The following is a 25,656-nucleotide window of genomic DNA, read 5'->3' as shown; positions in this document are numbered from 1 at the left end:
TTGGAGGCAGTCACCGCTTTTGAATCTGCAAGATAAATTTATCCCAAATTATCTGAACTAAAGAATCATCACAACATAGAAAGTTTTCAGGGAAACCATCAACAGACAATATATGCCTGCATTTTATCCTCCTTATAGTGTCAGTATGCCAATGTTCCCTGGAATAAAAATGCAGATAGGCAAAGCTTCCTACTCTATTGATCGAGTACTATATCAACATGCTGGTCTGGATATTCCTGCACACAGAGGCATACCCGATACAGAGACCTCTTGCTTAGACTAAGAGCTGAAGAGTATGAGTGTCAGACACATACATACCTGTGCAGACTGGGACACAGCCTCATCCAGAGCCAGGGCTCTCTGGCGCACCTCCTCCTTTATTTGGGCATACATGTTTTCAGCTTTCTGGTATTTTTCTTCCACCATTTCTCCCTCCTCAGGGTTTAACTCCTTTAGTTGTGGGCCTATCTTTAGTAGCTTATCAATATGAGGTTTGTGTTCAGCAATAGATTCCCTTAGTTGCTAGGTAAAGAAATATGGATTAATACATAGTATTTTTATACCAGTTTATTTAGATACTTTGATGAGAGGTAATACTAACTTTGAGAGGAACAAACTAATATTATTAAATGCCAGTAAGCCCCAGCATCTCATCATTTTCGGGGGAACAGAAAAACGCCTAAGTCTTGGTCTCTGACACCACCTAATCCTCTTAATTTTCAAAAGCTGGTTCAGATGTCTCCTCACCCTGGAAGCCTTCCTGGATACATCCTTTCTCACTCTCCCTCACCACCCATGTCATGCAAATCTACCCCAACCTCTTCTACACTCATAAATGCTTCTATGTACCATATCGTAATTTACATGGTTTAATATCTGTCTACCTCCCCAGACTGACAGACATGGAGCAGGATAAGCTATGTAAGAGCAACATTTCTGGCAAGCCAACCACTCCTTGGTGTGACTTTACTGCTGGCTACATCCAGTTTGCGTCCTTCCACTTATAGGAGCATGGAAATAGCAATAAGAACAAGACATAAACATTTAATAAAGTGTCATTAATGGTAATAACATTACTTGAAATGTCTGTTAATTGCCCTTTTGTCTTAACTACATACAGCAAAAAGCTTTCTGACATTACTTCACAGCTCTCACTCCAGTTGGTACTTAACCAAGTAGAAAGAGCCATCCAAAACCACCACCTCCAGTCAACACCCTATATTGTCCCTGGAAATATTTTAAATACCTTGCCTTTTTAGTTAGCTCTTTCTTTACCTCTGTAATACTCTGGTTCTCAACATCTCAATAATCTTATTCTTTAATCAATTTGTATTAAACAACAAAGGAAATAATTCATGTATGTATTTTATTATGCAATGAAATTCTAACTGATTAAGAAATAACTTCAGGCTGGGTGCGGTGGCTCACGCCTGTAATCCTAGCACTCTGGGAGGCCAAGGTGGGCGGATTGCTCAAGGTCAGGAGTTCGAAACCAGCCTGAGCAAGAGCGAGACCCTGTCTCTACTATAAATAGAAAGAAGTTAATTGGCCAAGTAATATACATATAGAAAAAATTAGCCAGGCATGGTGGTGCATGCCTGAAGTCCCAGCTACTTGGGAGGCTGAGGCAGTAGGACTGCTTGAGCCCAGGAGTTTGAGGTCACTGTGAGCTAGGCTGACGCCACAGCACTCACTCTAGCCTGGGCAACAAAGTGAGACTCTGTCTCAGGAAAAAAAAAAAAAAAAAAAAAGAAATGACTTCATAACATAAAACTTGCACATAGTAAGCACAAATAAATACGTTGTTTTTGAATAAGTTACAGAGCCCATTTTTAATTCTGCAATAAAATAAAACTTGGTGTACTCCTTACCCTCATTTCCTCCTGCTGCTGTCTGAGCTGCTCATGATCAATAGCTGGAGGAGGTAACTGTGCTATTAGTGCCCGAGTTTCCTCAATCCAGGGGCTGAGCTCTTCATAAGTTTCCCAAAACTGGTTCACCAAGACTTGTGCCCGCTCTAGGCGGGCATAACGGTCTGAATTGAGTAGGCTAATGGCTTCATATTGCTGTATTAGAGACTCTGTTTTTTCCTATGAATAAAAACAAAGTTATTACTGTTATAAACTCTTCTTTTACGAAAAAAAAATGTAGGTATACATACATTAAAAAGTCTAAAGGAATACACACTAAATTATTTAAAGATATGGACTAATCTAGTAATATTATAAATGATTTTTATTTTATCTGAATTTTCTAATTTTCCTATTATATACCTGTATTGTCTCTAATTTTTAAAAGATGAAAATAAAACTAAAGACAGTAAAATAGTGTAAGCATAGCAAAATTAACCATTCAAATGACACACACCCTTAGATATAGAATATAAGAGACCAGTTTAAAACTGAACATCTCAGGGGCTATGATGGAATCTTTGCCCGCTGAGTTTTGTCTTTTTTCCTCTGATAAAAAATGTCTGCAGAAATCTGGCATTTATGCTTCAAAGGTTTATGGTGAGTAGCTCAGTTAATTTAACAAAACTGTTCTACAAACTGAGTCTCTTGGACAATCCTTTTAAAAATGGATGACTTATAGAAGGACCTGAAAAAGAAATTAATATACACATATGGTTCTAAAAACCCTACCATAAATTCCTTGAAAAGTAACTCAAAGCTTACTCTCTATGGAGTAAGGATAAGTAGCAATTTCTTTGTTATAAAAAAGATGGATTTGCAATATATTTCACATTACATAGTAGGGCTCTTTAGACATTTGTGAACACGGTATTAGGAGTTTGAATTCCCACATCAAGTTTGACTTTAATAACAATCAGTAATAAGAAAGTCCAGGAGGAAAAAAATCTTAAATTATCATTTCACAATTGTACTTCTAATTCACCATAATCAAGACAGGAACAATGTGGTGTATAAATCAATGTCATTCACCTGTAATACAGCTTTCTGCTCCTCCCCACACGTGCCAAAGATTTCACCACGGTGACTGAAGAGTTCATCCATTGAATCTTTGTGTCGAATGATGTCAATGGAGAAAGCCTTTGAAAAGCAAACTGTAGTTAAATCAAGAAGTAAAAAGACCCTGTGCCTGTGTTAGTGAATGGTAAGACACAACCTATGAAAAAGTCCTTGTTTTAGAGCCACATCAAATACTGTTCTTATAAAGTTTGACACTTTGCCTGTCCAACATCTTTTTTTGCTTATCGTTTTTAGTAGCTTACAAAAACATCCTCTTTCCTAAAAATCATCTAGGAAACTGCTAACTATTCTTTCCTGGATTCATGGCCCTATTTCTCCTTTTTCACAAACCAAAAAACTTCTTCCTCACCCCAACCAAGTATATATAAAATTAATTTATATTCTTCATCATGCCATTAAATTGTTTCACTTGACATAGGTTAGTCAGAAACTCTCCTAGTCACTCGAAGCTACCGATGATTCTACTAGCTCAGGTCAGAGTGGGCACACCAGTGTTATACCTACCTTCTGTACCTGCAGCTGGGCAGTGGTCTGGTCCTGTTCCAGGCGAATCGGACCCAGGGCCATCAGTTTCCGTTTTGTTTCAGCAACCCAAGCTAGTTCTGCATCCGCAGCCTGCTCATACTAATAGACATAATGAAGAAAAATAAACAAATTACGTACAGCCAAGGTCTCCTTCTTAGAACTCTAATTTATTCAATATAGAAGGGCCTGGATTTTCAGTAATATAATTTGTATCTTACAAAGTAAAGCCCAAACTAGGAAGAATCACAAACCCAGATGCAAACAAATTAGAATTGATCATATTTCAACTTCTTTAAGAGAAGGTACAGAACCTACTTAGTGGTCCTACAGATAAAAACAAAAGAAATTGACATTCTTCAAAAGAAATACACCTCTAATCAATTTTTTGATGAGAGTGAGTGCACTCTTCCTGCCAATCCCCTTTCCTACTCAGATATTAAACAGTAGTAGTTTTAGTCAGATGTTTAACTGTAAACTTCACATGGCCATAGACAGTTGAGCCAAGTTAACTTGAAAGTACTTGCTCAGCGGAAGTAGCATTAGAAACACTAGATCTTTCAATGGTTATGTAATAATAACAAAAACATGCTCTATATGACTTTTGTTTCATGAGTGTCCCCCAATCTTTTATCTCTTCCTCTTCGACTTTGCCAACCTGCACTATTATTTAAAATAGCCTTCTCCCAAGCCCAATACGTTTCATATTGAAATATCTGGCGAAGATTATGGATAATGCTAAAGACACATTGGGGATGTACCTGGAATCAAAGCAAATTTCTGTGTGGTTCAAAAAGTATTTGCTTATCACTATGAACCCGAGGAGTTATGTTATATTAATTTATTTTTTGTGCTATGGCCCATTAAAAGGTGGTATCCAGATACAGAAAAAAGTAACTTTTTTCCAGAAAGCAGGGAAGAAAAAAGATCAAGGGAAATATGACACCTGTGTTTACTGAGAGGATTCTATTTTGGATAGCTCTGCTATTTTGGTTTGCATATTTGATAGTAATTATAGTTCTTGATTCCTTCCCCTCTTCCATCTAATGCTAAGAGAGTTGATTATATCAAACTAAGACTGTAATGCATTTGGACCTTTTGGCTCTATCCTATCTACTCCTATCACCATCAAACTTCTTAGCTAAGAAAATGCCTCACACAGGCTCTTTTCCAAGTTCCTCTTTACTCAAAGGGATCAAGTATTTTGGGTCAAATCTAAATCCACTCCTCATAAACCTCTACCCACCCAATCATTTCCCATTACTGAAATGTTTGTTGCATCAGATTTAGGTTGAACTCATTCTCATTCTTGAGGCATTGCTCTTATTTATATGGCTCACAGTATTATATATCTCACACATTAATCCCCACTGTCTGGAATATTAATCCAGAGGCATTACAAACATTACCTGTTGTGATCTCTGAATAGCAGCATCAATTTCATCCACCCTTTGTCCAACAGTGTCACTGACCAGTTTGTACTGCTCATTGGCATCGGACACAAGTTTATCCAGCCCTTCTCTGGCTCTCCAGGGCACCAGCTCTAAGAGAGCATGGCTCACCTCATTCACTGTGTCCAACACCAGCCTGTGCTCCATGACCTCCTTCTTTAATTCCTAAGGAGGGAAAAGAGTTTTCAGGCCATACCTTGCTAAATAAAGCACATTAGCAGCTGTGCTGGGTGGAAAGTGCTATCTCTACCACACATCCCAGCAGGGCTCTGACCTCCTTCCTTCAGTTATTTTTTTCTTGTCTCAGATTTTTCAATCATTCTGAAGTCTGACTTTAGACTTAGCTGCTGCTTACTTAGAACTGTCTGCATGAGCTCTTGAGCCAGACTGTCTCTGGGTGAAACAAAGAGTGCTTCGTTCTTTTTTCTCCTCACTTCAATAGAAACGATAAATCATGTTTTTGGTTTTTTTCTGAGACAGAGTCTCACTCTGTTGCCCGGGCTAGAGTGCCGTGGTGTCAGCCTAGCTCACAGCAACCTCAAACTCCTGGGCTCAAGCAATCCTCCTGCCTCAGCCTCCCGAGTAGCTGGGATTACAGGCATGTGCCACCATGCCCGGCTAATTTTTTCTATTTTTGGTAGAGACAGGTTTCGCTCTTGCTCAGGCTGGTCTGGAACTCCTGAGCTCAAACCATCCGCCCGCCTCGGCCTCCCAAAGTGTTAGGATTACAGGTGTGAGCCACTGCACCCGGCCAATAAATAATGTTTTAACCATAGGCTAGGCATTTAACTTAACAAGTACATATACAGTATTACTCTGCCTCTAGAACTATACTAGATCCTGTAGGAGAATCAAATAAAAACATGAAGTATTCTTTGAGAATGAAAAATAGAGGTAAATCATAAAATGTTACATTCAAAGCAAACTTCCTAGGGATTTGAGATTTAACTTCTTTCTCCTTTAGACTATAATATATACATAATTTATATGTCTTTATGTCAAACCTTACTGTCTGTGAATAAATAAAGGAGGATGCAGGCATTTCTGGTTTAGATTTAAGTAAAGGTGATAAAACTTAACAACTCCAACAAAGAGGAAACTTTTCCCTTTATAGTATGGGATGACAGCTCACCTTCTGCCTTTGCTGAAACTGGGGTATCTGCTCCCCTGTGGGAGACTGTCCTCCACTGGCTGCCAGCTCCTCCTCCACCTCCCGAAGCCACCCAGTCAGTTCGTCATAGGTAGACTGGAATTTGGTGGCCAGCTGCCGGGCTTGTTCTAAAGTTCTGAGGGCCTTGGAGCTAGTGACTGTGATGTCTGCATAGCGAGTCTTTATTCCATCTAGTTTCTCCTGGATAAGTAACACTTCTTCACCTGTGGGAGACAGCACACATTATTCATATTTAAGAGATCTGGGGATGAGAGGTCCCTTTAATCCCCCTTTCTTCCAATTAGACCTTTAATTTTATAGCTGTTCGCTCCTTGTGGCAATGATTTCACCTAACAGCCCATACAAAGGGTAAGTGGGAAATAAAATAAACCTTTCACTTGATAAAAGAGGCCACGTGTGAGATTGTTAAGGTCTGAGTTCAGCTTCAGGTGTTTCTAGATGTCACAGCACCGTTCAGAGAAGGCTGGCATTCCACATACTGGAGGGCAAGGGGATCATCATCTATAACTGATGAGAGACAACTGAGTCCTTTAGTTTTCATATGATTTAGCAAGAAATAGGACACAGGTCATCAGCCTCCTGGAGCACATGGTAACACAATCAGTGAATACCAAGCTCCTCATATATACTAACAGAAATGGCTAATGCATGGGGCTTATTTCCCGGGAAATGTGATTGGCTTTGAGAGCATGGAGGTGCTCAAGAGACACACTTTTCAAAGTACCTGTGGTTTGTTTTAGAAGAGCCTGACCGTTTTTAATAGCTTGATCTACATTCTTCTTTCTATTAACAATCTCTTCATTTAAAGCCTGAAAGGAGAGAATACCATTAATCCTAAAACTATGTCACAACAGTGGGTAAGAAATGTGAGACCTTTAAGAAATCAAATCTAAAGTGAAGAGATGAATACCAGTTTAATTTAAACATCAGATATTTGATTTCCTCATTATCTCTTTGGTTAGCCCATTGATTATTCAAAATAATTAAATCAGATACTTATAGGCAAGCTTTCTTCTGTGCTGAATGAGATTTAGAGTTAAATCAGCTTTACCAATCTATTGGTATCAAATCTAAACCTAAGAAAGGTAGAAGTGAAATTCAGCGAAAATGACTACTGTGTCCAAAATTAAAAAGAAAAATTTTCTTCTAGAGAAGAAAACCAGCAAGAACAGGTTGATTTAAATCAGGAACCTGGTTAAAAACTGTTTCCATATTTGAAGTTGAAGAAGCAAAATAATATTAGACTATTAAAAAAATTGCTTTGCCTATTTTTACTATTCCCAAAGAGATTTCATAAAAAAGAAACGAAAAAAGGCAAACCTCTTTCTACTAAGATGACACAAAATCCCTAGAATTTGAGCATATAAATCCTAGAAATATTGTAAAAGTTATAACTACATGACCAAATCCTGGGCACTATTATTTAGATATATCTGGTTTTGTTAAAGTACTTTCTCTTTCATAAAACTGCTCAACTGAAAACTTAGTGACACATTACCTAAAGATGTAAATCATGAGTTGGAGTTGAGATGGCCCCTGTCTATGCCCCATATCATCTTCTAGAATTACTGATTTAGTTTGTTAAACAACAGTATTTCCATGGACTTATCTAAGATAGATTAGTACTTAGCACCAAGTCTATACACAATGCACTTGTGTATAAAATGAAGTGTTTGAAATGAAGGAAAAAAAAGGAATGAAGAGAAACACAAATCAAAATAACAACTTAGTAACATAATCAGTAAGAATGGAAAACATGAATACCAGGTGGTCAGCATGCTGTTTATGCAGGACATCCTGTCTGTAATCCTTTACGAACACTGCACTGAGCTTGTCCTCAACCTCAGCCAGCCAGTTGAGCACTTCCACCTCATCCTCCCCAAACAGTCTAGCATTAGACAGTGCTTGGTCAAGCAGGGCTGCTTTCCGACAGCACCGGTCTTGAATCTCACTGTATCGGGCCTGCAATGAGTCTATCTTTTCTGACAGCACACCCTGTTCTGCAGGACATGTCAGGGAGGAGAGGGACTGCCCAATTTTGACTGCCTGGTGCACATCTGTTGCATGATTTTCTATTTCTTCTTCCAGAGCCTGGAAATCCAGATGGAAAAAATGAATAACAGAAACAAAATAAATGAAAACTAAACATAAAACGATGAATAACAAATGATACAACAAATTAAATAATAAAAAAGTTCACCTACTGAAGGGCAAAAGTAATATAAAAATTGGGAACAAAAGCCGTTTTTTCTTATGGTAGCCTATTAATTTCTATTTTTACTTTAAGGATATGACTTTTCCAATTAATAATCTGACCACATTTTAAACAAACTTAAAATCCCACAGAACACATCTTCTAGAATGCTGCAGGCAGTTTTCTTATTTCTACAATTTCTAATTCTACTTGTATGTTTTCATTAACTGTAACTACTTCATACCTTGTGCCGAACGATCTGCTGCTGTATTTTGGCAGTCTGTGTGCCAACAGGTTCTGAGTTAGCAAGCTTTTTCTCTGTGACAGATAAGAAGTCAGAAATAGGCTCAGCTGTCTCATGGAATTGTTTGGCCAGAACCAGGATGTCTTCCAGCTGTTTTTGCCTATGCAAATATATAGAACAAGTTGCTCAGGCAGAAAGTCACATTAAGACTGATAATAGTACCACATTCAGTATAGTCTTTACCAGGTATAGTTTAAATACCAGTAGTAAACAAAACACACATTGTGTAGCATTTTGGTATTTTAAAGGTTTTCACAGCATTACCTTATTCTGATCCTGTCATAACCTTGTGAGGTGGGCAGAATAATTATCCCACTATGATAAATGAGAAAATTGACCTTGAAGGCTTAAAGAAAGATTTGTTCAATCACCCAGGGAGCAGCAAGAGTAGTATGAGGATTACAATCAGACCTTCTAATGCTTTTTATCCTTATACCACATTGACACATATCAAAACAGAATGTAGCACATGCATCACCTGAACATGTGACCAAAATAAATTTTAAAGGAGTCAAAAAATCATCAGTTTTAACTTCTCTTTCTCTGTCACTGCTACTTTTACTTATGAGCGAAGACAGTAGCTGAAGAGCAAAGGCAGTATACTGTAGTTCCATGAACTAGAATTCTCTCCCCATCTCCCAAAAATCCAGTCAGGCTGCTAATAATTTCAAGCCCCAGAACATAAATTTGAATCCAGATTTAAGGGGGAAAAAAATGATCTCAGACTGGCTGAATTTGCCAACACAAATAGCAGCCAAAAAACCTATGTATTTCACAGCTCACTTGGAATCTTACTCAATATAACACCCATGCTAAGCTTGGATTTCAAGTACTTTATAAAATAAAAGCAGCAAATTATAAAGGGGAGAGGAAGCCTGGATGTTGGACACGGAAGAGACAGGAGAACCACAGAACTCTATTAGCACAGATTAATAATGAAAGGTCATAATAAAAGGCAATAATGATTAATAAAATGTGGTATATGTATACCATGGAGTACTACTCAGCTTTAAGAAACAATGGTGATATAGCACCTCTTGTATTTTCCTGGATAGAGCTGGAACCCATTCTACTAAATGAAGTATCTCAAGAATGGAAAAACAAGCACCACATGTATTCACCAGCAAATTGGTATTAACAGAGCAACACCTCAGTGGACATATAGGAGTAACATTTATCGGGTGTCGGGAGGGTGGGATGGGTATATACAAACACAATGAATGAGATGTGTAACGTTTGGGGGATGGTCACGCTTGAGGCTCTGACTCGAGGGGGGAGGGGAGGCATGGGCAATATACGTAACCTTAACACTTGTACCCCCATAATACGCTAAAATAAAAAAAAAAGAAGAAGAAGAAAGGCAATAATGAAAGGTCATAATTCTGCCTGTGTATTACTAAGAACAGACAAAAGATATGCCATTTGAAAAGGCCTAGGAATACACAATGCACTTTAGTTCAGTAAACCTTTACTTAATACCCATTTGTGCTAGGTCCTGTGCTGGTTACACCCTGACAAATTTATTTTAATGAGAAATGGTTGAAATAAAAAGATTTGGCTATCTGGAAATTTTGGTTATCTGGAAATTCAATTATGTTTGAATATAAAGAAAAACCTATTTCTAGATGCTAGCATTTTTAAGTGGCAATCTAAGTATAGAATTTCCTTTCCTAGTTTGTTTATGCCAACCTTCAAAATACATCTTCAATTAATGCAACTAAAACATATGATCATAAATTATTAAAGTTGAATTTCAGTTTTTAAAAATTGCCTCTAGGCCGGGCATGGTGGCTCACGCCTGTAATCCTAGCTCTCTGGGAGGCCAAGGCGGGCAGATTGCTCACGGTCAGGAGTTCAAAACCAGCCTGAGCAAGAGCGAGACCCCATCTCTACTATAAATAGAAAGAAGTTAATTGGCCAACTAATATATATAGAAAAAATCAGCCGGGCATGGTGGCGCATGCCTATAGTCCCAACTACTCGGGAGGCTGAGGCAGCAGGATTGCTTGAGCCCAGGAATTTGAGGTTGTTGTGAGCTAGGTCGACGCCATGGCACTCACTCTAGCCTGGGCAACAAAGTGAGACTCTGTCTCAAAAAAAATAAAATAAAATAAAATAAATAATTGCCTCTAGTTTCTGTGTCCTGATTCATCTCTGATTTTGGAATCTGCAAGTTTGAATAATTCAATGTAATAAGATTTGGAGTATCAAAGAGAAGAGCTAAAAATAATTTAGAAGCATCAAATATTCAAAATTTAAAAATCCAAATAAAAGTCTTTAGTGGCCTAGCATAGAGGCTTATCCTTAACTTAATCCGAGTACTTTGGGAGGCCAAGGCCAGAGGATAGCTTAAGGCCAAAAGTTTAAGACCAGTCTGGACAACACAGCAAGACTCTGTCTCTACAAACAATTTAAAAAGTAGCCAATGTGGTGGCACTCCTTGAAGAGAGGGAGTTATTTGAAAACAGCGATAGGCTACAATAACAAATGACTGACTCTACTTTCTTAGATTTCTGATTATCTGGTATTTATTTTTATTTATTTATTTATTTTTTTTGAGACATAGTCTCTTTGTTGCCCAGGCTAGAGTGAGTGCCACGGTGTCAAGCCTAGCTCACAGCAACCTCAAACTCCTGGGCTCAAGCGATCCTTCTGCCTCAGCCTCCCGAGTAGCTGGGACTACAGGCATGTGCCACCATGCCCGGCTAATTTTTTCTAAATACATTAGCTGGCCAATTAATTTCTTTCTATTTATAGTAGAGACAGGGTCTCGCTCTTGCTCAGGGTGATTTCGAACTCCTGACCTCGAGCAATCCGCCCGCCTCGGCCTCCCAGAGAGCTAGGATTACAGGCGTGAGCTACCGCACCCGGCCTTGGTATTTATTTTTAAAACAGACAACAGTAAAAGTTAAATGACAAGGCATCCACGTGATGTATTAAACTCAAGTAATACCAGGGTTACTTATAGCAATGAAAAGAGAAAGCATTTTCTTCTTTTGACCATTTATTGAAGAATGTTTATGCATCTCCTGAATGCCCATATAGTAAATATTTAACAGAACCGTAGACTAACTCCTAGATGCAAAAAGATCTATTAGGATAACCTAACAGAAAAGAAATACGACGAATTTCAATTCCAAGTATCAAAAGTATTATTTATAAATATAAAGGCAGAGAAATCTGTTTCAAAAACTCAGAAGATAACTTGGCTGGATTGTAGGAGACTGTGTCTGTCATTTGGAACCACAATTATACTGCAGCAGAACAACACAGAGCAATGAGTCTTACAGTTCTCAGAAATTTATGAGAAGTTGGAGTTCGTTTCCTGAGTGTGATTCTGGTTATGTGGAACATCTCTAAAAACCCATCCTGCAGCCATTAAACACCTTCCAAAGTACTGTATGAATCATCCACAAGCTTTTAGAGCACTTCAGTGACAGTAAGTCAGAAAGAGGATAAAACAAACCTCAGACCCATTTCTCAAAACCCCATTGGCCTTACCTGGCTGCTGCCTTGCTGAGTAGTTCAGTCCATCTACTTTCAAGACTTTCCAACTGTCCAGTGATTTTCTCTCTATCAGCCAGCTCAGCTGACTGGGCTATTCTGCCTCCTTCTGCTTGAAGCATGTCTACTGTGGCCTTTCTATCATCTAGGAGCCGTTGGAGCAACTATTATATACATGTTCAAAGAGAATGAAAAGTGATAACACAGGGTCATTTTAAAATCTGCAGTAGAAACAAAAATATCAAAAGAACAACACTACCCTGCCAAATCCTAAACTTAATTAACAGAAGTTTTTTCCATCCTTGAGGGAAAAGCACAAGATACAGCATAGTTCTTACCAAACACATAAACTTTTCACACACTTAAGTTTTTAAATGGAGTAGTGATTTTCATTATGTAACTAATAGGAAATGTCCTTTGAACAAAAAGAAAAGGGCACTGAAAAGTGGTTAACATGTGAAGTGATGGATATGTTAATTAGCTTGATTTTGGAAATCATTTCACAATGTATATCAAAACATCATGTTGTAAACTGTAAATATATGTAATTTTTATTTGTCAGTTTTACCTCAATAAAAATAAAATTTCCTTTGGGATAAATGTTTAAAAAAAGAAAAACACACTGAAGTAGAAATTAAACAAAAAATATAGAGAGAACCTTGTACATGATATACATTATTTAGAATACTGCTGACTCCAAAAACACCAAAACCTCTTACTATAAAGCTGTGGGTGAACATCAAAACAGGATATATGAACAAGTAAAATTATTCAGTCTAATATACCACAGTAAACTAGTAGATTAAAGTAAGATGATGAAAATCAATTTCTACCTTTCTTTTCAGGATGACAGAGTAGGTACGGATTCTACTAAAACTGAATTGCTCCTTAAACTATTAATATAAAGAAATGTGTTGTCTACCACTCCCTACGGCTGTTACAGTTCACTGTCCCAACATTTTCACTTACCTTCTGTTCTTGGATCTGTGCTTTTACCACTTTATATTCAGCAGATGGAGGTTTCTGATTGGCTATGAGCTCTTCAGTATCTGCCAACCAGCTGAGCAACGGCTCCAAGGCATCTTGAAACTTCCCACAATGCAACAAAGCCTCCTGTAGCTGTGCAATTCTTTGTGCAACCTGTGTCACAGACATGTAGGCTTATTATGAGAAATAAGAGAACAATTTTGAAATTTCTACTGACCCTTTTTAGTAACTATAGATTGCAACTGCTAATTTATATTTGTATTCAGGTTCCAGAGAAAACTTAGATTTAGATGTCTCTTTTCTATGCCTTCTATTCCCAGTATACTTGTTACCCCCTTCTCACTTACCTTTTTATTCAGTGTATTCCATCGAGCATTGATCTCTTCCATGTCATGTTCTAAACCTTGCACGTCACAGTTTTTTCCTGCACTCTGAATTAATCCCTGGCCAAGTCCATTCACCTGCTGCAATTTCATCTGAAGAGGATCCACTTGTTCTTTCTGAAACATCTAGATAATTGCAAGGCCAAGATTTAATTTAAAGGCTATTAGACCCTCTATACCACACAGTGACTGATTATTCTTGGAGCATTTATGATTCAATGAAGGAAATAAAAAGGAATAAAAAGGAAAACCAGGAATAAAAAGGAAAAAAAACCCAAGCTGTACAGTGAAGTATCAAGAAAATATGTGGTTTCATATTTCACTACACCCTCCTATGGACATGTAATTAGAGAGTTATGACACTACTTAGATCTTTAACCCAGTGACTCAGGAGTTTGTTCTTCTTTTTTTAATCTGTTGCTTAATTTAATGCAAAAAACTATAGAGAATAGAGAAGAATCAACCTCAAAATACTGTACAACTAAGTTCATTGTATGTGAATCCTAAAAAAGAAGAATGATACAAAATGACTAGTATTTAAGACAAAATATACCTTGGGGAATAGCCTTAATTGACCACTGATAATAGGCAATGCTCTTCTCTGATTAGGACTAATAACTCAATTAGTCAAAATATATTATCAGTGTAAAAAGCGGCAACCTCATAGCTTAATCCCCCTGTGGGCATTTAACTTCATTCTGTTCCAGGGCCACAGACCACACACAGCCCATAATCTTGAAATAGTATTCCTCTGATTACAAAGGGAAACGGGCCAGTAATGTTGGGAAATGTCCTTCAAAACTTTGGAGACACACACTTGGAGTAAGATGCGCATATATAGATATATACACACAAACGCTATATAAAAATACTTAAAAAAATGATACTATATATCCCTGCTCACCATGAAGCAACAGAATTTTAAAACAATGTAAAGTATAACAAGCAATGTGCATACTTTACTACAGTCAAGCTCAATAATGAGAGACATTTCTAAAAGGAAACAAAAAATGGTCAGAAGAGAATGATATTTTTGCCATACTAAGAGATTAAGGGAAAGAATGAAATAAATATTTGTCCTTAGAAATCAAATTTCTCTCAATCATCAAAGAAAAAAACAGCCATATTCCATTACCCTGGATTTATCTCAATTTTTTTTCTTCCATAAAAAGTTCTTTCAGTTTCAGTAAGACAGGTGAGTCAATTAAAGCCAGAAGATGACAGAAATGGAAGAGGACAAAAATAAATGTAAAAGAAAATTATAAGTTTGGGCAAGACTAGTTTTGGTCAATATAAGACCATGGGTCACACTAGAATTAGGAATCTGATTCTAGAAATAATGGTCTATGGCTAAGATTACCAGGGAGGGAAAGCCCCAGGGAACAGTGAAAAAGAAAGATGACAAAGATGTACTTCATTTTATACTATAATTTGATTATACCATATTTTGTTAGGCAACACTACCAGGCAGTTCAGCTAAAATGACTCTTTCTCCAACAACATGGTTCCCAGAAAAAGCAACTGCTGTAATTCCATTTTGTAGCATTGAAGATGTTTTTACTGAAGAAAAGTCAGAGCAAAAGGGTGGGGAACCTCCCACATTTAAAGTTACTTCTGGTACAACAAAATGGTGGTGGTGATGGTGGTGGCTGGGGGAGGGGACAGTGTAGCTGAGCATCCCAAATCTGAAAATCTCAAATCTGAAATGCTCCAATGAGCACTTCCTTTGAGTGTCATATCAAAAGTCAGGCTTTGGAGCATTTCTGAGTTCTGATGCTCAATCTGTAATAGAGCTAATTCTTCTTTAAAAATTTAGATTTACTCTGTTTACAAATATTTCACATTAGATGTTCCCCATCTCTGCTCTATGGATTAAGTTGACAGGGACAAGGGATATCTGTCTCATCATTTTTCAAAAGTTGAGAAATACATGAAAGCACCTCTAAACAAATATTATCTAGGTATTTATTTTGAATACAAGTGAACAGAACACTAAAGAAAGTAAATTTGAAAAACCTTCTTCTTTCTCTCAACTCCCAAATAAAGCTGTTTTGCAATACCAGTGCTTTTAGATACATTAAAATTCCTTAGTATTTCACTGTTAGTGAAATAGGACTGTGCCACGTTATTGACTAAGCAGCACTCGCGGACATTTTCCAGAGCTGTACACTAGTAAAAATTATTGCAAGGCTGTAAGATGCAACAGGGATATAAACTACAAAATTTCCCAAAGAACTTCTTGAAACACTTCTATCTTTGGTGATACTGCATTCTCTCCTGACTGATCCTTTTTTTCATGTCCTTTGTTCTCTTTCTCCTTCTCTCCTAGAACTCTAAATACTGGAGACTTCAAGGGTGAGGATGAGGGGAGGATGTCCTATCGGTCCTGGGCCCTCTTCTCATTCTATACTCTTCATAGGGAATCCTGTTCATTCCCACAGGTTTAAACATTAACCGTGATAAATGCTTATGACTCTCAATTTATATATCTCCTCTAAGTTTCAAACCTATATACCCAACTGCTTTCTTAACACCACCAAAAACAAATGAAATACAGGCATCTCAAACCATTAGGCTACACAATAAAACAGTATCTCCCACTTTCCCCTCCCCTCAAATCTGTTCTTCCTTAAATCAAGGATTTACTACTGCCCTCATCCACTCAGTTGTTCAAACCAGAACTAAAAGTCATCTTTGATAACTCCCTCTCCCTCATCCTCAACACAAAGACACTGTCAGGTCTTATTGATTTTACCTCCAAAATATATCTTGACTCCATCCAATTGTCTTCATATCCACTAACATCTATTTATTCAAAGAATTTGCCATGATCTGTAACTATATCTTTATTTGTGCAATGTTTTTGCTTAACATTTGCCTCTCCCACTATCGCGTAAGTTCCACAAGGGCAAGAATCATGCCAATTCTATTCACTGCAGTAGCCTAGTACCTGGCACTCAATAAATATTTATTCAGTGAATGAATGAATCCTTGTATGCAAATGATGTTAGGGAAAGCAAATAAACCCATGAAGGTTCTGTTGATCAGCAGAGCATTCAAACACTGAACTGGGATTGTGGTACTCTCCAATTTTTACTTAAAAAGACTCCCTTGGCAAATTTTATTTTTATAGAACCCTTGTTTTATAACAAAAGACATTTGAACCAGTGACTGGGAATAAGACTGAGGAAGTCTATGAATGAATGGGGAGTTTAAATAACTGAAGATTGGTGGATCTCAGATTCCACTACAGAAATAGCAAACTTTTTTTTGGCATTTTGCTTCTTCTACCAGACTGTTATTATTGGCTACTATAAAGTTTATATCTACGTTAACAATGTATATACATGTGCATTTGTACATACCTGTACACAAAGGATCTAAAGCAATTCATTCTAAATCACATTCCAAGTATGACCACTTGTCGGGTTCTAAATGTTTATGTATAAAAATGACAGGTTCAGTTGTCTCTAGGAACCCTCTTAAAATGGAAGAAATAGGTCTGGCGCGGTGGCTCACACCTGTAATCCTAGCTCTCTGGGAGGCCGAGGCGGGAGGATCGCTCAAGGTCAGGAGTTCAAAACCAGCTCTGAGCAAGAGCAAGATCCCATCTCTACTAAAATTAGAAATTAATTGGCCAATAAAAAATATATAGAAAAAATTAGCCAGGCATGGTGGCACATGCCTGTAGTCCCAGCTACTCGGGAGGCTGAGGCAGGAGGATCGCCTGAGCCCAGGAGCCTAAAGTTGCTGTGAACTAGACTGATACCACGGCACTCTAGCCCAGGCAACACAGTGAGACTCTGTCTCAAAAAAAAAAAAAAAAAAAAAGGAAGAAATAAAATTCATACATCCTTCATCTTGGAAAAACTAATTTTTGGGCCGGGCACGGTGGCTCACGCCTGTAATCCTAGCACTATGGGAGGCTGAGGCAGGCAGATAGCTCGAGGTCAGGAGTTCGAAACCAGCCTGAGTAAGAGCGAGACCCCCTCTCTACTATAAATAGAAAGAAATTAATTGGCCAACTAATATATATAGAAAAAATTAGCCAGGCATGGTGGTGCATCCCTGTAGTCCCAGCTACTTGGGAGGCTGAGACAGCGGGATTGCTTGAGCCCAGGAGTTTGAGGTTGCTGTGAGCTAGGCTGACGCCACGGCACTCACTCTAGCCTGGGCAACAAAGTGAGATTCTGTCTCAAAAAAAAAAAAAAGAAAAACTTATTTTTGGAGACAAGCACACTCTGTCTCCCTGGCTAAAGTGCAGTGGCATCATCATAGCTCACTCCTGCCTTAGACTCCCAAGTAGCTGGGACTATAGGAGAGCACCACCGCACCCAGCTAATTTTTCTATTTTTTGTAGAAAGGAGATCTCACTCTTCCTTAGTCTGGTCTTAAATTCCTAGCCTCAAGGGATCCTCCTGCCTTGGCCTCCTAAACTGGTAGGATTACAAGCGTGAGCAACTGTGCCTGGCCTTGAAAAAACTTTTTAAAATAATTATTTCACCTTGAGTGTAATATTTATACTCATGTTAACTCCATAATGATTTTTTTTTTGTTTCAATAAATATTTTCAAAATAGCCTCTACATCCTTGTTGGTTAACAGTCCTGGTTAGGGGTATGGCTCAGATCTTTCCTTTTCTGTACACAGATGTAGGCATCTGCTTGCTTCCAGATATTCCATAAAGTAACCACACTTCAAAGATGAAAACCTTGCAGCTGGGCTACCATTTCCTTTTCCACTTCATAAAATGACTACCTCCTAAAAAAAAAAAAATAATAAAAAAAAAAAAGAAAAAAAAATGACTACCTCCTATAGCTGAAGGACCCTTAATGATTACCTAGTTCATCTACTTATTTTGCAGAGGAGGAAACAGAGATCCCAGAGACTGATATAAGGGTTTTTCTGAACTTTTTCCCCTTTATGCAGATTTGATTGCTCCCTTATAAATTTAATCCTTCTATTTCATTAATTACTGCTATAGCCTTTATACTAGAAATATTCTGTATTATCGTCAGTGTAAGAACTTACTCTGTCACTGACCTACTGTCCTAACTTTGGACAGGTTACTGGGATCTGGGTGTCAATCCCAAATTCAATAAAACTCAGAATCAAAATCCCTCAGACTGAAAAGTGATGACACATCCTAATTTGATGTAATGCTATATTACAAAATAATTGGTAAAGCCAAAGGTAAAACCACCACCAGTCAGCTAAGCAGGATCTGTGGCAAAGTTGGCAGCTTATGGCACACAATCAAAATAATTTTGTTGCCAGTAGCTACATGTTTAATTGGTGCTCTAAGAGTCCGACAGGCTCTACAATGGGGTGAATGAGAGAACCCATCTTTCTTGCAGCATCCATCAATAACCTAGGAGATTACGGATGGATTCATTCATTCAGTCAGTCCATAGTGAATGCCTACTGTGAAGAAAGCTCTGGGTTGGGTAGTAAAAGCAAAACCACCACCTCACTCAGTTATTCCTGACTGTGTAAGATTCAACCTCTCACTCCTTCACTCTTTACCACTGACAAAATGACACCTGGGCAGTTAACTCTAGAAAGCTGTTGATCTCAAATTCCTTTGACTAAGATGGCTCAAGGATGTGGAACACTGTTCCCAACTGCTTCCTGACACATACTGTTTCTCTAACATTATGAATCTTAGAGATAGGAGACACCCAGGAGGACATTTAGCCCAATTATTCTATTTTACAGATTACTAAACAAGAGGTCCAAGCAAGGAAAGTGACTTACGGACACTAAGGCAGTTTGACAAAGCTGACCAAAATACCCCTACTTTATTTTTCATAAACATTTTTATTATGCCCAGCGCTAGCATTTAAAAACAAACACTTGCGTTAAAAAGTTCTCATTGCACATCTTTACTGCTTTCACCCAATCTGCTTTGGTGAATTCTTTTAACTCACCAACACATCTATTTGAAGAGAAAAAGGAGGAAATCACCTGTCCCAAGACTGGTAATCTTGGACACTTGGTGCTTTATAATTGTTATTTATCCTCACTTCTGCCTTAACAAATGAGGAAAATGGAGACTCCGGATATCTAATCTTCCCAGAGTGATTCATAAGCACCTCAGGTTTGTTTATATCCCTGTTTATATTCCTTGGATTTGGCTTAACTGAATAAAAAATGAAGTATGAATTACAGTTTTTCATCAGACAGAATTAAGATATATTCTCCCCATAAACTCAATAGAAAGACCAGAAACTATAAGCCCAGAGGGCCCAAAAAGAACAAAAGAAAGGACTATCTGTGTCATTTCTCATCACCTCCATGTTCAGATAACTTGCACATCTCACTTTACTCTCTACACCCTTCCCGGCATCAAAATGAGCAACAATTACCTCATCTGAATTTAATCCAGCAGTTGCAGCCAGAGGCACTTTCCCATGTAGCACTGTGTTGGTCACCGCTTTTATGCCAAATGTTAGAGAATCAAGGTCCTCCTTAATCCACATTTCAGTGGCGGAAGCAGTTCCTTCTTCTGAGATAGGCACTAAATCAGTATGGGTAGTATCTCCAAGAAAGGGTATGCCAATGGGGAAAACTTCCTCCATAGGAGGCTCTGCAGCAGCTGGGGCAGCAGGCTCCTGTGGGGTGGGCACCACAACAGCTGGAGCAGCAGGCTCCTCTGGGCCGGGCTCTGCAGCAGCTGGGGCAGCAGGGTCCTCTGGGGTGGGCACTGCAGCAGCTGGGGCAGAAGGCTCCTGTGGGGTGGGCACCACAGCAGCTGGAGCAGCAGGCTCCTCTGGGGCGGGCTCTGCAGCAGCTGGGGCAGCAGGGTCCTCTGGGGTGGGCACTGCAGCAGCTGGGGCAGAAGGCTCCTCTGGGGCGGGCACTGCAGCGGCTGGGGCAGCAGGCTCCTCTGGGGCGGGCTCTGCAGCAGCTGGGGCAGCAGGCTCTTCTGGGGCGGGCTCTGCAGCAGCTGGGGCAGCAGGCTCCTCTGGGGTGGGCACTGCAGCAGCTGGGGCAGCAGGCTCCTCTGGGGCGGGCTCTGCAGCAGCTGGGGCAGCAGGCTCCTCTGGGGCGGGCTCTGCAGCAGCTGAGGCAGCAGGCTCCTCTGGGGTGGGCACTGCAGCAGCTGGGGCAGCAGGCTCCTCTGGGGTGGGCTCTGCAGCAGCTGGGGCAGCAGGCTCCTCTGGGGTGGGCTCTGCAGCAGCTGGGGCAGCAGGCTCCTCTGGGGCGGGCTCTGCAGCAGCTGAGGCAGCAGGCTCCTCTGGGGTGGGCTCTGCAGCAGCTGGGGCAGCAGGCTCCTCTGGGGTGGGCACTGCAGCAGCTGGGGCAGCAGGCTCCTCTGGGGTGGGCTCTGCAGCAGCTGGGGCAGCAGGCTCCTCTGGGGTGGGCACTGCAGCAGCTGGGGCAGCAGGCTCCTCTGGGGTGGGCTCTGCAGCAGCTGGGGCAGCAGGCTCCTCTGGGGTGGGCACTGAAGCAGCTGGGGCAGCAGGCTCCTGTGGGGTGGGCTCTGCAGCAGCTGGGGAGACAGGCTCCTCTGGGGTATAATCCTCCTCTGTGATAGGTACTGCACCAGCTAGCGCAGTCCACTCTGGGAAGGACCCTCCAACAGCTGGTACAGTCTCCTGTGTGGCCACTGCAATAGCTGGAGCAGTCCCCTTGGGAGTAGGCACTGCAACAGCTGGAGCAGTAGCCCCCTCTGGGGCTGATACTACAGCAGCTGTGACATCCTCTTCTAAAGTGACTACTGAAGCAACTGGGATGTCCACCTTCGGAAAGGGCACTATAGCAGCAGCTACAGCAGTTCCCTCTGGGACAGGCACTGCAATAACTGAGATAGCCTCCTCTAGAGTGGGCACTGCAGCATCTAGGGCATCTTCTTCTACAGTGGACACTGCAGGAGTTGGGGCAGGCCTCTGTAGGATGGGTATCCATTCCTCTAAAACTGGTTCAGTACTATTATCCTCGGTAACTTGTTCCTTGGGAAAGACATTTAGGAATGAAGCCAAATCTCTCATTTCCGTCTCCCCTCCCTCTGATGATGCCACATTCAGTTTAGACTTTATATCACTCGCAGTTTCTACTCCATCTGTACGTCTCAGTTCTCCAAACGGCAGATGCGAACTCAGAATCTCTGACTCTGGGGATTTTCTCTGGACATCCTGGAAGACCTGCTCTGGGAAGTCTTTATGAAAATGTGCTGGAGCTCGATCTTCCAAAAGCATGGCTGGAAGCTCTTTTGCCTCACCATCCTTGTCATAAACTTTCTCCAAGGATAACAATTCACAAGGTTCCACACTTCCCAAGGATATCAAACTGTTATTTTCTTGATTAATAGTTCTGGTCTCACCTTCCAAATGAATCTCATCTGTTAGTAAATTTGATTCATATGATAAAACCTCTACTTCAGGTTCTGAGGTAACATCTGTTAGTTCATAGTTAAAAGCAAAACTGAGGGGGCCCCTCTCAATATACTCCTGAACATTCCCCTCAGTTTGACTGCAGCCTACCTGGGACAAATTGCCATTTTCTTTGGCTAGCTCAGAAGTAATAAAGCCTGATAAATTTTCTTCACGAGAAGCCCTGTGATCAGAGTTTGGCAATCCTCCTGGGTCCAGCATTCCCAGTGAATCTAGATCAGCTGGCTGTCTGGATTTACATTCTCCTGCAGTCTTGGGGCTAAAAGGCACTTTTTCACACTCCTCTGTGCTAACAGTGGAAGTGTCCCTCAGGATCTCAGGGTGGGCAATAAGTTCCATAGCATTAGGCACCTGAGAAGAGTCCAGGGCATTGAAATATTCACAATCCAATTCCGTATCATAGTCCTTTACCCTTACATTTAAAAGGCCTACAGGTTGTTCCTTTTCTAAGGCAGCCCCTGGAAAATGACTAATTATATGTGAATTTTCTGCATCCTGGTTTGGGGCCAGCCCTTCAGAAGAGGTCTGATTCTGCAGCTCAACTAGAGGAGCTATTCCTTCTTCACATAAACACTCCTTTTCAAGTTCAAGAAACATCTGCACTGATTCTGTGTCAGAGAGCTGCTCTGCATCAACAGGACCAACAGTACATTCTAAATCTGAAACAAGACCTTCTAGCCCCTGAGCAGCTCTGTTTTCCATCTCACTGATAGTACCCTCACCTGTAAGAACACAACTGCAATCCAGGGGTGTATCCTTGGGAACAGTAATCAATTGGTCCTTAGCTTGATGTGGGTCATCAGAGCAACAAATCTGACCAAGAGCTAGGTGGTCAAAAGTCTCCAAGACAGCAGCTAAGCAATCAGATCCATCCTCCACCACTGCTGTGTGTGCTTGTTCTCTTTCTTCAAAAATATCTGCCAAGCTGTTCTTCTCATCTGCCATTAGAAAAGTCTTTCCTCCCTCTGACAGTTTCTCTTCCTCCCACTCCTCAGCCTCCATCATGATCCATCGCTCATCCTCCTCAAACTTTAGCTCAGACTCCGTTTTCTCTCTCAGGCTGGGGGTTACGAGAATATGCAATTCTGGATCTAACAGCTCTTCACTCAGGCATGGGGAGAGAGGTGGCATTTCCACAGTGCAGGCTGTGTCCCCAAGGGGGTGTTGCTTCTCACTGAAGCCTCCCTTAGCTAAACTTTTCATGGCCCTCGGCCAGGTTGCACTTGAAAATCTGTGTTCCTGGATTACATCTGTGTTACTACTTGCTGCAGCAGCTTCTGAGTCTAGAGGCTGGAATTCATAGGGAGAACTCTCACTATGCTGCTGAAACCTAAAGTCCTGGCAGTCTCCACTTTTTACATCTTGCACTTCTGGAATACCTATGGATTTGGACACATGTTCCAGAGTTACTGACTCTGACTGAGGTTCCCTGTGGTCCAAATGATCAGAACTTTCTGTTAATGCAGAACTGGATTCCTTCTTCTCTTGCAAGGAAGCATTTGAAGTACCAGCTTCTGAAACCTCACTGAGAGAAGCTTCCATCCTTTCTGCAAATTCAGGGAAGTTGGGTGGCATGAAGGACTTCCATGATCTCCTATTAACATTGTCTTTGCGTTCTGCATTTGGCCGCCTTCTGGGTGGCGCAGGTGCTGACTTTTGCACATCACTGCTTAGCTTTAGTGCATCAAATATTATTCTCTCATCCAGCTTTTTACCTTCTGGTGCTCTAGATTCAAAAACATTAGATGCTGCGCCTAAGGTACCATTGCTGGATATAGTACTTCCTTCCACCTTTTCCATGGTGCTTTTTGAAGTCTGGTTAAGCTTTGACCCCTGGTCAATTTGTTCATTTATCCTCATGGTATCATATATAGACCGCTGTGGAACATAGCAATCCTCTATATAGCCATCCTCCTCCTCTCCTTTCCCCAGGCAGGTGGGATTCCGCCTTAAACAGTCTGGCCTGCTGAGTGGCTTACCCATACTTTTTCAAGCAAGATGAACCGTAAATCTCTTAAAAGTTTTTTCACAGGTTCCCCCAAAATGCATTCTACATAAGTTATAAATCCTTTTACCTGTTCATACCCCGAACCACCAATTGCATCTGCCCTCCAGAAAGGCCTGAAAGTCCCACTTTGAAACCATTCTGGGAAAAGCTCTAAGACAAACAGCTTTTTCCTCACAGGCTAGCAGCCCCATAGTTGCAGACAGATAAATGATATAATTTAATCCACAAACAAAATAATTCCTTGTATGGCTTCTGGTTTTATTATTTTTAAAAAGAGCACTGCTCTTTCGAATTCAGTCAGCAAAAAAATCATCTGCTATTGACAAGTCTTTTTCAGTATCTAGTTCCACTCACTTCTCACCCAAGCAGAGTTGGAAGCTGCGAATTATGCCGACTGTGTCCTTTAACAACAATGGCACAGCCTCTCGAGTCTTCAAGTATGGCCCAAGCTCCTAAGAATTCCTTTCATTTTATCCTCGGTTCCAGCCCTGGAGAGTCCAGCTGGTCTGAATTAGCCATTCGTCCTCCCTAGCTGGGGTGTTTGCATTTGAACTGGGCTGGTCGGCGGATATTCCTGCAACTTTAAACACAGGAAGTCCTTCATTCGGGGCCAGCTTGGGGCTTCCTGTCTCCAAAACATCATGGCATTGTTGTGGCTCCCAGGCCAACCCCGCTCTGTGGCCGCAAAACAAGGCGAGTGTAACCCCGCGCCGAGCCTTTGAGAAAGCGGGCAGGCTGCAGCGGGGGCCGAGGGTCTGTCGGAGGGGCTGGCTCAGCACAGCCCGCTCCCCCGCGCCACGCCGCGCGCCCCGAGGGCCAGGTCGCCTCACCGCAGGCTGGCAGGTGACTCCGAGCCGCGCCGGCCGCAGGTCCCGCGCTCAGGAAGTTAGTTTGTCCCTCCGGCAGCTGAGTCCCGAGTGCTGTGGGCGCCGCCTCCCCCGCCGCCGCCAGTCCCCGGCCCGCAGCCGCCGCGCCGTGGGCTGCATGACAAGCAGCCGCCTCTATTCTCCACCACGCCGCCGGCCTCGCGGCCCCGCCGTCCTCCCCGCCCGCAGCTGTCACGGTCCCGGCATGCAAACTTCTGGCTGGGAACAAAAGGCTCCGCTCGGGCCGGGCGGGGGACGAGCCCTCCTCCCTCGCGCCGCGCGGCCGCTCGCTCTCCGCTCGCTGCAAGTGCTCGGCTGGCGCGCGGCTCTCCTCCCCCTTCGCCGCGCCGCCCCGCCCGGGCAGCCCCCCTGCAAGCCGGGGAGCGCGGAGAGCCGAGGGGAGGAGGCCGGGGGCGGGGCCGAGGAGCAAGCCCGGGAGAGGGACGGGGCGGCGGAAAGGATTGGAGACCGAGGCGCCGAAGGAGGGGCTTCTGCGGGGCTCGGAGAGGGACCCAGGGCGCCGACCGCTGGGCGGCCGAAGCCCACGCCCACCGCGCCCCAGGGCCGGAGGGGAACGCCCCGCCCCCGAGAGGGCGAGACGAGGGGAGCGGCCCCAGCGCGAGCCTCGGCCGAGCCGCGCAAATCCCCTGACAAAGGAAAGCCCCGCCCTTCTCCTGCCGGCCCGGCCCCCTCCCGCCCCCGCCTCGTTCCAACCCGCCGGGCTCAGAGCCCAGCCCAAGGGCGAGCGAACCCAGAAGGGACGCCCCCGCCTGCCCCCAGCCAGCCGTTTCTGGCAAGGGCCACTCCGGGCCCCATCTGCCGGCAGGGTCGCGCCGGCTGGGGAGGGCCGCCTGCATCGCCCTCCGCTCCTGCTCTGCCGC

The 25,656-nt window shown here is 41.9% G+C and overlaps 1 protein-coding gene across 28 annotated transcripts in view; it reads right to left on the bottom strand.

The window, feature by feature from the left end:
- The window catches only part of MACF1 (microtubule actin crosslinking factor 1), a 358,950-nt gene that overhangs the window by 45,950 nt on the left and 287,344 nt on the right, over positions 1-25,656 (bottom strand). For 22 of the 28 annotated variants that reach the window (XM_075996862.1, XM_075996872.1, XM_075996863.1 and 19 more), the window contains 12 exons: positions 13,471-13,632; positions 13,106-13,276; positions 12,134-12,300; positions 8,573-8,732; positions 7,899-8,225; positions 6,859-6,943; positions 6,096-6,337; positions 4,922-5,128; positions 3,495-3,614; positions 2,943-3,050; positions 1,872-2,090; positions 319-522 (listed from right to left, as the gene is read on the bottom strand). In XM_075996862.1, coding sequence (XP_075852977.1) covers positions 319-522; positions 1,872-2,090; positions 2,943-3,050; positions 3,495-3,614; positions 4,922-5,128; positions 6,096-6,337; positions 6,859-6,943; positions 7,899-8,225; positions 8,573-8,732; positions 12,134-12,300; positions 13,106-13,276; positions 13,471-13,632 — 2,172 coding nt within the window. Of the gene's footprint in view, positions 1-318; positions 523-1,871; positions 2,091-2,942; positions 3,051-3,494; positions 3,615-4,921; positions 5,129-6,095; positions 6,338-6,858; positions 6,944-7,898; positions 8,226-8,572; positions 8,733-12,133; positions 12,301-13,105; positions 13,277-13,470; positions 13,633-19,873; positions 24,560-25,656 lie in introns of those variants that run through there. The other 6 variants (XM_075996875.1, XM_075996861.1, XM_075996870.1 and 3 more) reach the window with 3 other exon arrangements.

The sequence above is a fragment of the Microcebus murinus genome, chromosome 2 (genome assembly GCF_040939455.1).
Source record: "Microcebus murinus isolate Inina chromosome 2, M.murinus_Inina_mat1.0, whole genome shotgun sequence".
Taxonomy (NCBI): Eukaryota; Metazoa; Chordata; class Mammalia; order Primates; family Cheirogaleidae; genus Microcebus; species Microcebus murinus.
This window is presented reverse-complemented; position numbering and strand designations above follow the sequence as displayed.